Source organism: Drosophila ananassae, chromosome 3R (genome assembly GCF_017639315.1).
Source record: "Drosophila ananassae strain 14024-0371.13 chromosome 3R, ASM1763931v2, whole genome shotgun sequence".
Taxonomy (NCBI): Eukaryota; Metazoa; Arthropoda; class Insecta; order Diptera; family Drosophilidae; genus Drosophila; species Drosophila ananassae.
The window spans coordinates 1,851,323-1,866,526 of record NC_057930.1 but is presented as its reverse complement, the minus strand read 5'-3'; the positions used below and the strand labels follow the sequence as shown (position 1 = coordinate 1,866,526).

The 15,204-nt window shown below is 36.5% G+C and overlaps 1 protein-coding gene across 1 annotated transcript in view; it reads left to right on the top strand.

The window, feature by feature from the left end:
* Positions 1-2,023: 2,023 nt before the first annotated feature.
* Positions 2,024-15,204, top strand: part of LOC6499447 (serine/threonine-protein kinase haspin homolog) — a gene marked incomplete at its 5' end in the record, with an annotated part of 29,735 nt that continues 16,554 nt past the window's right edge. Inside the window, 2 exon segments of the mRNA XM_001965863.4 lie at positions 2,024-2,143; positions 2,145-2,201. Of these exon segments, the coding sequence (XP_001965899.3) occupies positions 2,024-2,143; positions 2,145-2,201 (177 nt within the window).

Genomic DNA, 15,204 nt, shown 5'->3' with positions numbered 1-15,204 from the left:
CAGCCACCAAAAAATGCATTTAAAATAGCCATAAAATGCTTAGCTGCAGCTGTTGTTATCAGTATGTATTCTGCTCTGTTTTGTCTCCCAGTTTCGCATGCGCTTTCTTGTTATTTGTAGCGTATGCGCTTTGGGAAGCTTTAGTAAAGCTTCTGCGCAAGCTCTTGGGCTTCGTTTGTTGTGATATGGATTTGATTGGAGCGGCATAGATTAGGGTTAAATTGAACCCATTTAAAAGTATTGAAAATCTGATTTGAAACGCGTCTACTTATTCGGCTGCTATTAAAAACTATAGAGCATAGAATAGTTAATATAACCTGTATAAAATTTTATGCGAATAACATTTTTTCAAAAGCTGTTTTAAACAGAGCCAAACAGATCTGTAATAGAAAGTGAAATTTAGAAAACGAAGAATTTTAGAAGAAGTGAACCACTAAAAATTTCCCCAATGTTCAGTTCTTAGTTAAATAAAAAATAATTCAAATATTTGTTTAGAAATAGTTTTAAAAGAGTTTAACCGTAGTTTTAGTTATCATAGTGAAATAATCCACGAATTTTCATTTTTGTTTTCAGTTTTTAATGTAACTGTTATTTGTAATTTAATAATTCCTCCTTGGTTTCGAGTAGGTGGTGAACCAATTAACGTTTGGAATGAGTATTGAACCAAATAAAAAATTCCAGTTTCTTTTTAAAGATAAAAAAATTTAATTTTTCTTTCATTCTCTTATTCTCTATTACTGGAAGATATAACTTCTCTTATTTCATATATTCTCAATAGTATTTTTTAACTACTTAAACTTTATTCCGTGCATAATTAATCGTCTACCATTCATCCAGTGTCCTTTCGCTTATTTGTTTAAAAATTTTGTTTAAAAAAAATTGTTTATCTTTATTATTAAGTCAACATGAATAAAGGTGTTTATATAGATGTACCAAACAAATTTCCATAATTTAATAAATCAAAATTATCGCGGTAGCCCGGTATCAAAATTGTAAATCGAAATATTTTTGTGGGTTATTTCTCCCTTTTAAAACGGTCACATTTTTTCCATCCAAAGTATTTCCATGGGGTGTTCACATTGACATGGGACGTGCAGTTTTCAAAATAAATTTAAAATTATTTTCCAGATATAGCTTAACCTGATTGTGAACTAATTAAAATAAAAGTTTTTAAATTTATACGTTTTGAATAACCTAAACAACCTTTTTGGATACCCTGACGGAGTGAGATGGAGAACACGATGCCAGATGATTTATGGAAAGACTCTTTCGATAAGCTGTTGGATATTCAGCCGTAAAATGAATCAAAGATTAGTGAAATGCAATAACAATAACAAAAAAATTTTATTTTCAGACAACTTCGGAACCTGAACATAATTAAACAATCAGTAAGGCCTGCGCTAAACATGGACTCCAGTGTAGAAAATAGCAACATTGGCACAGAATTAAATGTATCTTTTCAAAATAAGGAGAATGACTCTCTTGAATCTTATATTCCAAGATTTTGTCCAATTTCAACACCTTATACTTATTGCAAAAAATTTATTTGCGAGATGTCTCCTATTACTGGAATAAATTTAGACGGTTTAGAGTGCAATAAAGAAATTCATAAAAACAGCCTTTTTAAAAGGAAAGTTTGTTTCGAAGATTCTTCAAAAGACAAAAAAAATGAAAGCTTTGATTGCGAAGTTCCCAAAAACCTTCTATTAAAACCAGGCAAATGGAGAAAATCCCTAAATATTTGGCGGCGGACACAAAATATTTTTCCTGAAAAAGGATGCATGTGTTCAAAAGCATCATGCGTAACTACTATCACTAGACCATTCAGCCGACGTAAAACAATATTCAAAAAAAATTGTACTGTAAACTTCAAAAATGAAATTTTGCAACATTGCCAACAGACCAAGCCAACTTCATTCGACTTGAATATGCAGAATGTAATATGATCAATACTAAAAAGATTGGAGAAGGAGTGTATGGAGAAGTCCTTTAGATATACCCCAAGTTCTGGAAATCGCCATAACTTCAAAACAGACGATGTGGTTTAAAAATAATACCGATCGAGGGTGCCACTGAAATCAACGGAGAAATGCAAAAAACATTTAAACAAATTTTGCCTGAAATAATTATTTCAAAAAAGATGAGGCAGTCTTCGAAACGGAAAAACCAACATTACGAGTGGATTTGCAAATTTAAATAAGGTATATTTTCATTATTTTCCTTAAGGCAAGCGACTTACCCTCATGTAAAATTTTCTTTTCGAACCCCGGACTGAATCTTTTTATACCCTTGCAGAGGGTATTATAATTTTTGGTCAAAAGTGTGCAACGCATTGAAGGGACATTTCCGACCCTATAAAGTATATATATTCTTGATCAGGATCACCTCCTCGATATAAGAATGTCCGTCTGCCTGTCGGTTTCTAAGCAAACTAGTCTCTCAGTTTTAAAGCTATCGAGTTGAAACTTTGCACACATCCTTCTTTTCCTTGCAGGTTGTATAAAGTTGGAACGGCCGGGATCGGTCGACTATATCCTATAGCCCTGATTGATCGGAAATGCCATAACTTCGTTTTTTCCAAGTTAGAAGAATAGGACTTTCTATCATAGCTTGCAAATAACTGTTAACCGTTTTTTGCTTACGCTCTGTTTGCGAGAGCAACCGATACAAAGCATGCCGTTTCGGTTCCTCTCTGAGCAGCAGGCTTTCATTTGTTTTGTTTCGGTTTTCTGTTGAACGAATTACAATGAGCAAATCATGAAACTCTCATCTACCGAACATCGCTTAATGAGAGATTTGAGTGACACTCGCACAGAGAGACTCAGTAAAAGACCGATTGACTGAAAAAGTCAGCGCAAAAAGTCTTTTCAATAATTTGTTTTCATTTCGCTGCACAGTGGCACATGGTACATGAAATTTGACGAAAAAACTTATTAAAATTTAAACGTGAATTTTCCAATTTCAAACTAATATATTGATTATTTTAATTAAAAAATGAATAGTTGCCTTTTAAATTCATTTATTTTGAGTTAAGCTTAACAACTAAACTTTGGAAAACTTTGTTGTCCATTTTGTTAAATATAAAAAATTGATGCTTTTTTTATTAAGTTCTCGTCCCATTTCAATAAATTTGATGAATCACTGCTTACACGAGAGATTTACAAAGCAAATTGACAAGTTGAGCCCACTAAACTTCACATACACACATACATGCACAAAAGACTTTTTGAATCGTCGAACGCAAGCAAACGGTCCTAGAATGAGCAGACCAAAACGAAAACAGAAAAAAAGTGTGCTTTGACTGAGCGCGAGCAAAATTTGTATACGAGCAACTCAATCGGTTGCTCTCAGACTTTTAGCTCAAAGTCTCAGTGACAAACACTTATTTTGAGACCGCTCGAATCGGTTAACAGTTATTTGCAAGCTATGCTTTCTATGGATTCTAAATTGGGCCAACTTATCCGATCTGCCAAATTTCATAAGGATCGGTCTATATTCTATATCCGTCTATATTCTATAGCTGCCATATAAGTATGTAAAAAGTATGTGTGCAAAGTTTCACTCGATAGCTCCAAAACTGAGAGACTAGTTTGCGTAGAAACCGACAGACAGACAGACAGACGGACATGCTCATATCAACTCAGGAGGTGATCCTGATCAAGAATATATATACTTTATAGGGTCGGAGATGTCTCCTTCACTGCGTTGCACACTTTTGACCAAAATTATAATACCCTTTTAATACTTAAGTGTCCCATTTTATGTTTGGGCCCAAAATTTGATGCTCATTCGACAAATTTCTTCGACGCACTGATAACAAATGTGTGCGAAAATGAAATAAACTGATAATCTGATTAGAAATTCACAGAAATTAGCAATCGCATCCTTTCTTTTACATTATTGTTGTAATCTTTGGTTATAAGCCGATATTACAAATATTGAATGTCAATGCAATTTAACTCTCTTTACGAAAATTATTTAAAACAAATCGTGCCGTTGAAATGCTAAAAACTAAACTTTAAACATTTCAGACTTTGGATCAAAATATTTCGAAATGTGTTATAAGTAAATGTAAAATATTATTAAATTAGTTAAATTTAATGGGTTTACTAAAAAAATGCGTGAAAAAACATTCTTTTATTGACTTTGAGGAGAATTACCCTAAGACTAAATATCTTCCAAACCACCAGGGGATGCTCAATTGTATTTTATTCTTCACATAATCTTTAGTTAATAAACTGTAATGTTACATTTCATACCAAAAATATTTCATTAATTGTAATAAGCTTAACTTTTTTAAGACTTAAAAAAAATACTTAAAAAGCTTAATAACTTGATCTAATGAACAAATTAACAATCGATGAATGGTTAAACCATTTACGCTACGGACTAAAATTCCAGTAGGTCCAGCCAAAACAACATGCTCTCCCAAATTGTTGTTATCTATTTTTTATGAAGTATGATTTTTTTACATCTGGCGCTTCCATAAGTACATATTCTTATATAAATGCCAAATTAACTTTTTAGTCGTGGGTAAAATTGTGTAATTTCATTTCGGCTTACAATTTTGTCAACTTTGATAATGTACGTCAACCCAAATCAGAAATATAACATTTTTAATTGAAAATGATTTATTATATCAGAAACTACATCATTTTATTATGATATAATATAAGATTATAATATGTATATGATTATAATATAACTAGCTGTACCCTGCCACGCTTCGCTGTGGCGTATTGTGGTTGGACGTTCAAGAAATGAAGAACACATCAGAGCATAAGTTCGAATACGTTAATTTCGTAATACTTGTGGGAAAACAATATTTTTCGTTTCTCTATTCTCCGCGTAAATATGAAGGCTATCTGGTTTGCCTACACGGAAACACGCCACATACAATTGTCCGTGTGAAAAGCAATCTACATCTAAATCTAAACCACACAATTGCAGTGATTGACCTTGAGCTTTACCATTAACATGGCGAATGCCAATCGTATGGGAAACTGCAATCTTTTAAATTGGAACGGTGTATCCGTCGGGATCAGGGGGAATCCTAGGAATGAAGACATCTTCACCATTGAAAGGTCCTGTTAAGATCGTTGCTTCCACTAAGTTATTAATCAATTTCTTGACCGCAAGTCGCGTGCCGTTGTAGAGTTTGGTTTGATTAATATCCCGGAGCATAATAATTGGGACGCAATATGTGGGGTGTGCATGCCGGGCAGATTGTTTTTTTAATTTATATTTAATATTTCCAGTTTCTATGCTGGAATGGGATAACATGATTAAGTTCATAAACATCTTTTATTCTTGGTGGCAAGGATAGCTCGTTCACTAGAGCCCATCGTGATTCCTATAATTACAGTATGTTAAAATTTGATCTTGAATAGTTCAGTACTTTTTAAAATTTTAGATGTCGGAGAAATGGACACAAAATTTTTATACCCTTTGCAGAGGTATAATAATTTGGTCAAAAGTGTGCAACGCAGTGAAGGAGACTCATCTCCGACCCTATAAAGTATATATATTCTTGATCAGGATCACCTCCTGAGTCGATATGAGCATGTCCGTCTGTCTGTTTTCTGGCGCAAACTAGTCTCTCAGTTTTAAAGCTATCGAGTTGAAACTTTTCACGACACCCTTCTTTCCTTTGCAGGCAGTATATAAGTCGGAACGGCCGGGATCGGTCGACTATATCCTATAGCTGCCATATAACTGATTGATCGGAAATGCCATAACTTTGGTGTTTTTTAAGTTAGTGGTTTGGGACTTTCTACACTTGTTATATTTGACCAACATATCTTATGTACAAAATTTCATAAGGATCGGCGACTATATCCTATATCTGTCATACATCGATCGAAATTGGCATAACTTTGGTGTTTTTTAAGTTAGAAAGATGGGATTTGGTCAGATTCTATTTTGGAAAAACAATCTGATTTGTCGAATTTCATAAGGATCGGCCGTCTATATCCTATAGCTGCCATATAACTGATTGATCGGAAATGCCATAACTTGGTTGTTTTTCAAGGTAGAAGGATGGGAGTTTCAATGGATTCCTCTTTGGGCAAAATAATTCGATATGCCAAATTTCATTTAAGGAAATTTCATTAAGGATTTAAGGATCGGCCGACTATATGCGATCCGCTATATTTCTAATAGTATAAGATGCGTGGCGCCATCTAGCGGACTGAGACTCAACTGCAAGGGTATATAAACTTCGCTCCGCCCGAATTTAGCTTTCCTTTCTTGTTATATATGTAGATGTTTGACCCATTAGGTGTAAAGTTGGGCTCAAAAGAGGGTTGTAAAATGTGGATGTCCGAGTTATTCGCAAATAAGGAGAAAAGTTTCTACAAGGGGGTATAATGAAGTTTCCTTCTAAATGGGAACACATTATTGAACAAAACGGCGCATAATTTGAGCTAAATACATTTTTTTCCTTCAAATTAATCGATAGATTTGGCAGTTGTTGGCAATTTTCATGCTGAAACCAAAAAATTTATATTTTTTATAATGTTTGGGATGCATTGTTTTCATCGTTTCATAACAAAAAGTTCTCAAAGCTCAAAGTTTTAAATGCACCAAGTACTATTCAAATGTAGTGATCATGCAAAAAAATTTATTCTGAATATTCTATTACTTCTAAAATCATTAATGCTTTTTTCCGTTTCATTCCTCAGAAAATCGTACAATCTAAACATTAATAATTTTCAACGTCCAAGATCTAAATTAGCAACGCTTTTCAATACAAAAAAAATTTCTACTTTTCTTCCATACCTAAATCAGAAATAAAAGATTTAAGCTTATAGACCTCGGAATTTGCATATTTTCATATTTTTTAACGGTTTAAGTTATTTGAATTCTGAAAACAACCAAAATTCATTTCAATGAATAGATAGTTAGAAACGATCGGCATATTTTTTGTTTGTGCATATTTGCACAATGAAAAATATGCAAAATATATGCAAAATATGCTAAAAACATGAAAATAATATAAAAAAAAATGATATGATTATTAAAATCAAAATATTTAATAAAAGCTATTGGTGAAGACGTAATGTATTAAAATTTGATTGATTATTATTAATAGTTATTTTTATTTATGGTAATTGTGTTGCAGTAGAAAATCATAATTTTATCTAGGACTTGTAAAGCTTTGGCGTTTATCACCACAATTCCATTGCTCTTGACAATGGAAGGCCCCTCGCTTCCAAGGAAGTTATTATTTCGGCAATTCTATTAAAATTCGATTTTATAAATTTAAAATCCCGATGTAGTTGAGCATTTCTCATCTGGTATTTGTTGCCCTGTGTATTTTTTAAAAAATTGGATGAGTGGATATTTGATGCTTTTGACCTGTTATGAAAAGCAGTAGCAATGTGCTGCTGCAATTATAAAAAATTAGAACGATACAAAACTTTAAGACTAAATATCACCTTTTTTTTACATATTTTACAAAATACACCATTTCCAATTACTTCGAAACTATTCTCGGGAAGGCTGTTGAACCATTTTCCCATTAAATTTTTTTGGGAAAATTTATTTTTGGCATGGCTTCCTACGTTACTTAAAGATCAGCTTGAACTCGTTTTTTAAAACCACAAGTTAACACGTAAAGCACTTGGACCACAAAAATTGAAAATTTTATATATTTACGTTACGTGACCCACATGTTTTATTCCTGGTTTAATAATATTTAAAAAGTAAATATACCTTTTTTTACGAAATTTAATTGCATATTTTTTGCATATTTTTATACCCTTTCAGAGGGTATTATAATTTTGGTCAAAAGTGTGCAACGCAGTGAAGGAGACATCTCCGACTCTATAAAGTATATATATTCTTGATCAGGATCACCTCCTGAGCCGATATTAGCATGTCCGTCTGTCTGTCTGTCGGTTTCTACGCAAACTAGTCTCTCAGTTTTGGAGCTATCGAGTTGAAACATTGCACACATCCTTTTTTCCTTGCAGGTAGCATATAAGTCGGAACGGCCGGGATCGGTCGACTGTATCCTATAGCTGTCATAGAACGATCGGAATTGGCAAAACGGATCGGAATTTGGTGTTTTTTAAGTTAGAAAGATGGGACTTGGTACAGATTACTCTTTGAGCAAAATAATTCAATATGCCAAATTTAAATTTATAAGATGCGTGGCGCCACCTAGCGGACTGCGACTCAACTGCAAGGGTATATCAACTTCGGCTCCGCCCGAAGTTAGCTTTCCTTTCTTGTTTTTTGAATAAGTTTTGCATATTTATAGCATATATTTAGCATATTTTTAATATGTATTTAAAATTCTAATATTTGAAAAATGTAGTGTCTAAATACAAAATTTGGCATCAAATGGATAAAAAATAAGAAAACATGCAAATTCCGAGGTCTAGTTATAAGTAGAGAAAAGCTACAACATGTGGAAGTATGAACATAATACCCTTAAGGGATCGTAAAGGAAGAAAGATTTTAGTCCTTCTGCTAGGCACGTTTAAATTTTAATCGTTTTAAGTAGATGCTAGCTGTCTACATTACCATTGATAAGATTATTTAAAAAAAACGACACCCAACATCGTTCTACGGTTTGTCAGTGAATGTGAGTAAAATCCAACTATCGTAGGAGGTACAAATTTGTACATATTAAAATTAAAATTCTTTAATATTCGATCGCTAAATCTAAGTTTTAAATCTAATGGGACTCCCAGTTCGGTAACCTAAGTTAAGCTAAGTACGTAGTCTGGTGAGGCTAGATCGATAAAATAACCTTAAATAATAAAGTTAATGTAAGGAAATGTTTATATCTTCACATGGCAGTAGATTGGACCAATCAAATTTAAAATTAACTTATTTAGTTTCATAAAGTCCGCCTTACGGAAGAGAACTTTATGAGATTTAAGTGGAGACTTAAGGTCAATTAAAGTATTGGTTCCGATTAAAACCTCAGAGTAGGATATGTTTTACCGAGTAACATATCAAACATATCTTGCCATCTTGACATTCCTCCCCCTATTTGAAAAAACTTCGGTGCTAAATTTCTCCGGCTTTAACCAAGTTTCTGTAAGAACTGTAATGTGGGATGCAAAGAAAGAACTATCTGAATACAGTTTGGGAAGATAGCTACGGAGCTTCACTCCTAAAGGTTTTCTTCTCAGTACTTGGGTGATGTATTTGGCTTATGCATACGCCCTAGCGAGTCTCGATCAGTAGTCTTCTGGCTGAACCGTGTGTCCCCGATTGGTTTTCTTTATTGGGGTTGAGATCCTGAGCTGGCCAACCCTCGCTTATGTAGGATCACGGCTGGTCGTTTCGGTCAAGAAGTGAGGTGGCGTTTTCCAGACCGATCCGTCACTATGCTTCGATACCAGGTTTCTGCGGTGCCCGGGAAATGACCCAACCCGGCTCCTTTTCCCTGAGGCTTCAGTTAAGCCAAGAATCCGCGTTTTTCCCAAATTTGATGACCAACTCTGTGCGATTGATTCCCAGTATAGTAAGGTTCAGCTACTAAATGAGTCTCCAAAGCGTAAGAAATCCTTTGTTAGTAATGTGCTTGTGGCGAATAATCTGAATTTTTAATGTCGGCCTACTCCGACGACAATTATGCAGCCGATCATATCTCTGGCCACCCAAGAACGGGAACTGAGAAAAATCTCGGCTTCAATATCTCAGTATAAATGAGCAATTGTCCGATTATACTGCAGGTGATTTCACCATCGAAACAGATATTTGTTTTCCCCTGACACTTCTTAGATTTATATCTCGGTTTACATCAAAGCAAAAACAAAAGTACCGGTTATTAATTTAAATACACTTACAACCGTGCCCCTGCAGATGTTTAATAAAATTCTTATGTATGGAACAGTACAGTCTTACTTATAATGTTAAACCAGACAACCTTATATTTTGCTCATCCTTTGATAAGAGTGGTATTGGAACATCTTGAGGTTAAGCCCCTGTATTCGCCAGGCCCCGATGGAGTACTAGGTTGTGTCCTATATAGCTGCACCGAGTCACTGTGCAAACCTCTTCTAAAATTCTCTAATCTATCTCTGGAGACTTCGATCTTTCCCCTCATGCGTAATTAATCATAAATATCCTCTACATAAAAGAGGGAAAATCCGACGCTGCGAATTGTAGATGCATTTCTAAATTGTCAGCATATTCAAAGCTTATTGAGAAAATGAATTACCCACCTGTATGATATTTGCAACACCTAAATATCAACGTGCCAGAATGGCTTCATAAAGCGCCGCTCCACCACTACCAACTTATTTGAGCTTATTATATTTGTCACGGATGGGTTCCAGAATAGCTTACAAACAGACGTCATTTACACTGACTTCAGTAAAGCATTTGACTCTGTTAACCATTCGTTTCTTCGAAGTAAACTCAGTCTTTTGGGATTCCCAACTGATCTCCTTATATGCATTTTGAGCTGCTTATTTGGAAGAATAGTTCAGTTCGCGTCACATCTGGCGTACCCCAGAGGGAGCCATCTTGAACCCGTACTTTTTAAATTATTTATTAACGATTAACCCCTTGCCTTAACTGATGCACTTGTACGCTAATGACGTTAAGCATTGTCTGCAGTGTAGATTCACTTGTGCCCAATCTAGACTTCACTCCGATTTGGATAAATTATAAAATTTGTGTTTAGCAAATAACCCCAAGCTTATTGGTTCGAAAAAGTAAACTCATCAAAGACCCCCAATAGACCAATGCGGGAATCGAGTTCTCCTCGAGTTCTAATGAGTGCAGGGGGGTCCGGAACGTTGATTCTTCTCCTCTTCTCCTTCTGTATGGGGCAATCCAGCCACCCGAAGTTGTCCATTGCGTCCAGAAACCACCCATCCAAATAGTGTATTTTGGGCAATGGGGACGCAGTGACCTAAATGGATTTGGCCAACTGACAAAAGGTTGAAGAACAGGCTGGTTCCAATGAGCGAGTCCACACCCTGCGGTCTGTGGAAGTTGGGATCAGCCAGAGCTACGTCGTGTGGAATCTTCTAAATATCAATTTTAAGGCTGGGCTGACAGTCCGCAATATAAGACACTATAACCGCCTCTAGGTTGCACAATATGTGGTTAGTCGAGACTTCACATCACACATTAACGGAGGATCCATCCGTATAAAACTCAGTGCCACCGAGACCGTCGACCGCTACACAGCTTGACTTGCCAACCGCGATGAGATAAGGTGAACTTGTGAACCAGAGTCCAATAACACTCTGCAAGGAAGGAAGGCACCTGATCGACCACCAATGAGGATATTGGCGGTTGGCAGAAGCACTTCAGTAGGGCGATTTCTGCGTCAAGACCGTGTTGATTGACTGGGAAGGTAGTGGTAGCAACGGCAACACCAGCGGCGAAGACCAAACCTCGTATTGGTGGGGATTTGTTAGGGCTGGACAGCTGCCCGCAATGGTGCAGACAAGGCATGATGCGATTGCACGTTGGGCGACGGGAAGCTGAACATCCGCGTGCAAATTACCATATTCCAAACATACAAAACAGTGGGTCAGCCGTCGCACTTCGGTGTACCGTTGACTATTGGCAAGGCAATGAAGCTTGGACAAGTAGGAAGCGCGTGCGCCAAAACACCACACAGGGCGCATAGAGCTGGACGGTCATTGATAATCATGCACGAAGATCGGTTATTTGATATAGCTGGTGGATACGCAGCCAAAGAAAAGTCGACGCATTCAAGAGTCCGAACCTTTGCTCCAAGGACTCCCAAGACGGAAGACTGTCGTTTGTTTCCGGCGAGAGTGTCTTCCCACTTGGATCTCGCAGCTGATCCGGAACTCATGAGAGCCCGCATATGCCCATTGAACCGATTCGATAGCTCCCGCAACGTAGCAACAGACCCTGCTCGACCACACGAAGCCGCAGGATCTCGTTGATGTGAGACTGAAAAATTAAACCGCCGATTACTAAAACGATTGGCGCAATAGGTTAACGGCCAATCGTAGTTCGCGTTAGTAATTTTCAGCGCTCTTACCGTCTCCAAGGCTGACTCCCGCAGGCATGAAATGAGCCATCGGAGCTTTTCCATTTTTTGTTAGGTGAGGATGACTGTCAATCGTGGTCTTAAAAGGACGAAGAAATCCGGCCAGTCAACATAGCCGCCGCTAAATGTTGGCATCGCAAAGGTGGCAAGGAGGGGGCTGGCTTGTATGGCATGGGTGAGACACCGGCACCGTCGAGAAGTGTGGAGTGGGGTAGCAATTCTCAGAGAGTGCTTGGCAACCTCCACCTGCACATCAGTCGCCAGCTGCGAGTATCTCCAATACAGCTCACTCCCAATCACGCTGAAATAAAGCTCCTCCTGAAATAAGCGCGGTGAACCGCTCACGCAAACGCTTCTCCATCAACTCCAGCGCCTTAATGGGGCTCTTCTCCGCAGCAACCTTTCCCGGCTTGCTGCAGCAGATCCAATAGTACCACATCCAGACTCATCCCGTAAATTTCCAGCGCGAGTGATGCAAATCTAAAACCAAGAGATGATGTTTTTAGTGCCGCAGTTTTTTCAGTTGCTGGGGCAATTAAGCTATTAAGGCAGTCGTTTACCTTTGCGCTCAAATTTCGGGTCTATTTTGACGATGGATTGCAAAAAAAACTACACATTATATTTGCACAAACTTTTTTTTATTTTGTAAAGTCATCCTTGAACTTGAATTAAAAATAAAGAAAACAAGAATATTTGAAAAATTCTGCCCTTTTTTTTTAAATATCATGTTTTTATTTTTAAATTCAAGTTCAAGGAAATAAAAAAAAGTTTGTGCAAATATCATGTGTAGTTTTTTGCAATCCATCGTCAAAAATAGGCCCGAAATTTGAGCGCAAAGGTAGACGACAGCCTTAAATCACGTCGGGGTCACCAAAATATTGAGCATCAGCGTTTTGATAGCGGCCAAATTAATAAGACGAGGTTCATTTTTTATATATTTTAATTTATTGAGAGCTAATTCCGCGCAATAAACAAAATAGCGCAATTAAAACAGAAGCTCTTCCGAAGCTCCCAAAACCGACACAAATGTTGTACAAATGACAACAAATTGCATGCGAATCCTGGGAGACAAAAGAGAAGATTAAATGCCGCTGCAGGTAAACAAATTATCAATATTCTACTTTGCCTGTCTGGTGGCTGCTTAGCCCAACAGTAAGGTAAAAAGCCAGCATCTGCTAACACGCTTAAAACGCTTTAACTTTTCTAGTGGAAGGCGAAAAACTTCCGTCCTCTACTCCTAACCCATTGTAGTTCGACAATAGATCCTTTTAGGGTATTATGTTCGGAATTAAATGGTTTCTTCCACATCTTGTCACTTTAGTCTCATGAGACCCAGAATAACCTTAAATATCTTGTTTCTTAACGCTCTTCCTCATAGTAACATATTTTACACGTACATTATGTGGGGAGCTCTCTCGATTAGTTGGACCGGTAGTGGCCTGTACGTAGGAAGCAGAAGCCGCGCAAACTTTTAGACTTCTTCTCAAGGCACACAATGTTTGCAGCTTAATAAAAGGCCGCTGAAAAATATATTATTTGAAGAATAAAAACATTTTGCTAGCTTTTTTATTCAACAACTAGTCTAGGAGAATTTAAAAAAGCTATTTTTATATCCTTGCAGAGGGTATTATAATTTTGGTCAAAAGTCTGCAACGCAGTGAAGGAGACATCTCCGACCCTATAAAGTAAATTTATTCTTGATCAGGATCACCTCCTGAGTCGATATGAGCATGTCCGTCTGTCCGTCTGTCTGTCTGTCGGTTTCTACGCAAACTTGTCTCTCAGTTTTGGAGCTATCGAGTTGAAACTTTGCACACATCCTTTTTTCCTTGCAGGTAGTATATAAGTCGGAACGGCCGGGATCGGTCGACTATATCCAATAGCTGCCATATAACTGATTGATCGGAAATGCCATAACTTTGGCCATAAACGTTTTTTAAGTTAGAGGGTTGGGACTTTGTGCACATGTTATATTTAGCTAAAATATCTTATGTACAAAATTTCATAAGGATCGGCCGACTATATCCTATAGCTGTCATAGAACGATCGGAATTGGCATAACTTTGGTGTTTTTTAAGTTAGAAAGATGGGACTTGGTAACAGATTACTCTTTGGGCAAAATAATTTGATATGCCAAATTTCATAAGGATCGGCCGACTATATACGATCCGCTATATATCTGATAATATAAGATGAGTGGCGCCACCTAGCGGACTGCGACTGAACTGCAAGGGTATATAGACTTCGGCTCCGCCCGAAGTTAGCTTTCCTTTCTTGTTCATACTAATTTAAATTATGATATCTAAAATATTTAAGTCTACTAATGTATACACTAAACTAAAAAAATTGAACTTAAAAACATTTTTTGATCCTCATATTGAATTTAGTGTGGGAGTGCCCATCCGGCCAATGGGTTTTTTATATATAAGATTCCCCCAATAGGTTACAATTTAGACCTCTTATGCTGCGAGCCGCTGAGGTCTGGATGAAAAAAACAAATACCCATTTATATACACCCTGTTCTGGTCTAAAATCGAGTAAAAGCGCTTTAAAAAACATGGTAACAGAGTGAAGAAACATGGCAACCTGAGAAACAGGTATTACCTGTTAATAATGAATATCACCAAAACAAAAAACAATGACTTTGTTCTAGGTTCATGTCAGCAAAATCACTTCTGAAAAATATAGTTTATTCAATGGCATCCCACAAGGCCTCCACTGTCTGTAGTTCTCCTCATGACAGTGTGTGAATAATTCAATTTCATTTTGATACAAAAACATAAAGGTATCAATCAGAGAACTTCAGCGAGTATGATTGAGTATAATATAATCATCCTTGACAAAAACGGATCAAATCACATCACACACAAAATTTTAATCGACTCAAGTACAACACAACATTAAATCAGTTTTTGTGAGTCTGATTCGTATGATTTTGGCTCGGTTTAATCCAATAACTTTAAACCAAACGTTCGGTCTAATTCAGTCAGTGGACTTTGATAAAAAAAAATTTTTGCGAGTAAGCTTTGATCCAGGATGATGATTATTGAGATATACTCGAGTAAACATATATGGTTGAAACTTGGAACTTAAAATAATGATTAATCATATGTCCGTCGGTCAGGCAGCAGCCACTGCATAAATTCAATATAAATTTAACATATGTATATATATAAATGTAATAATTATAGCTTAGCATT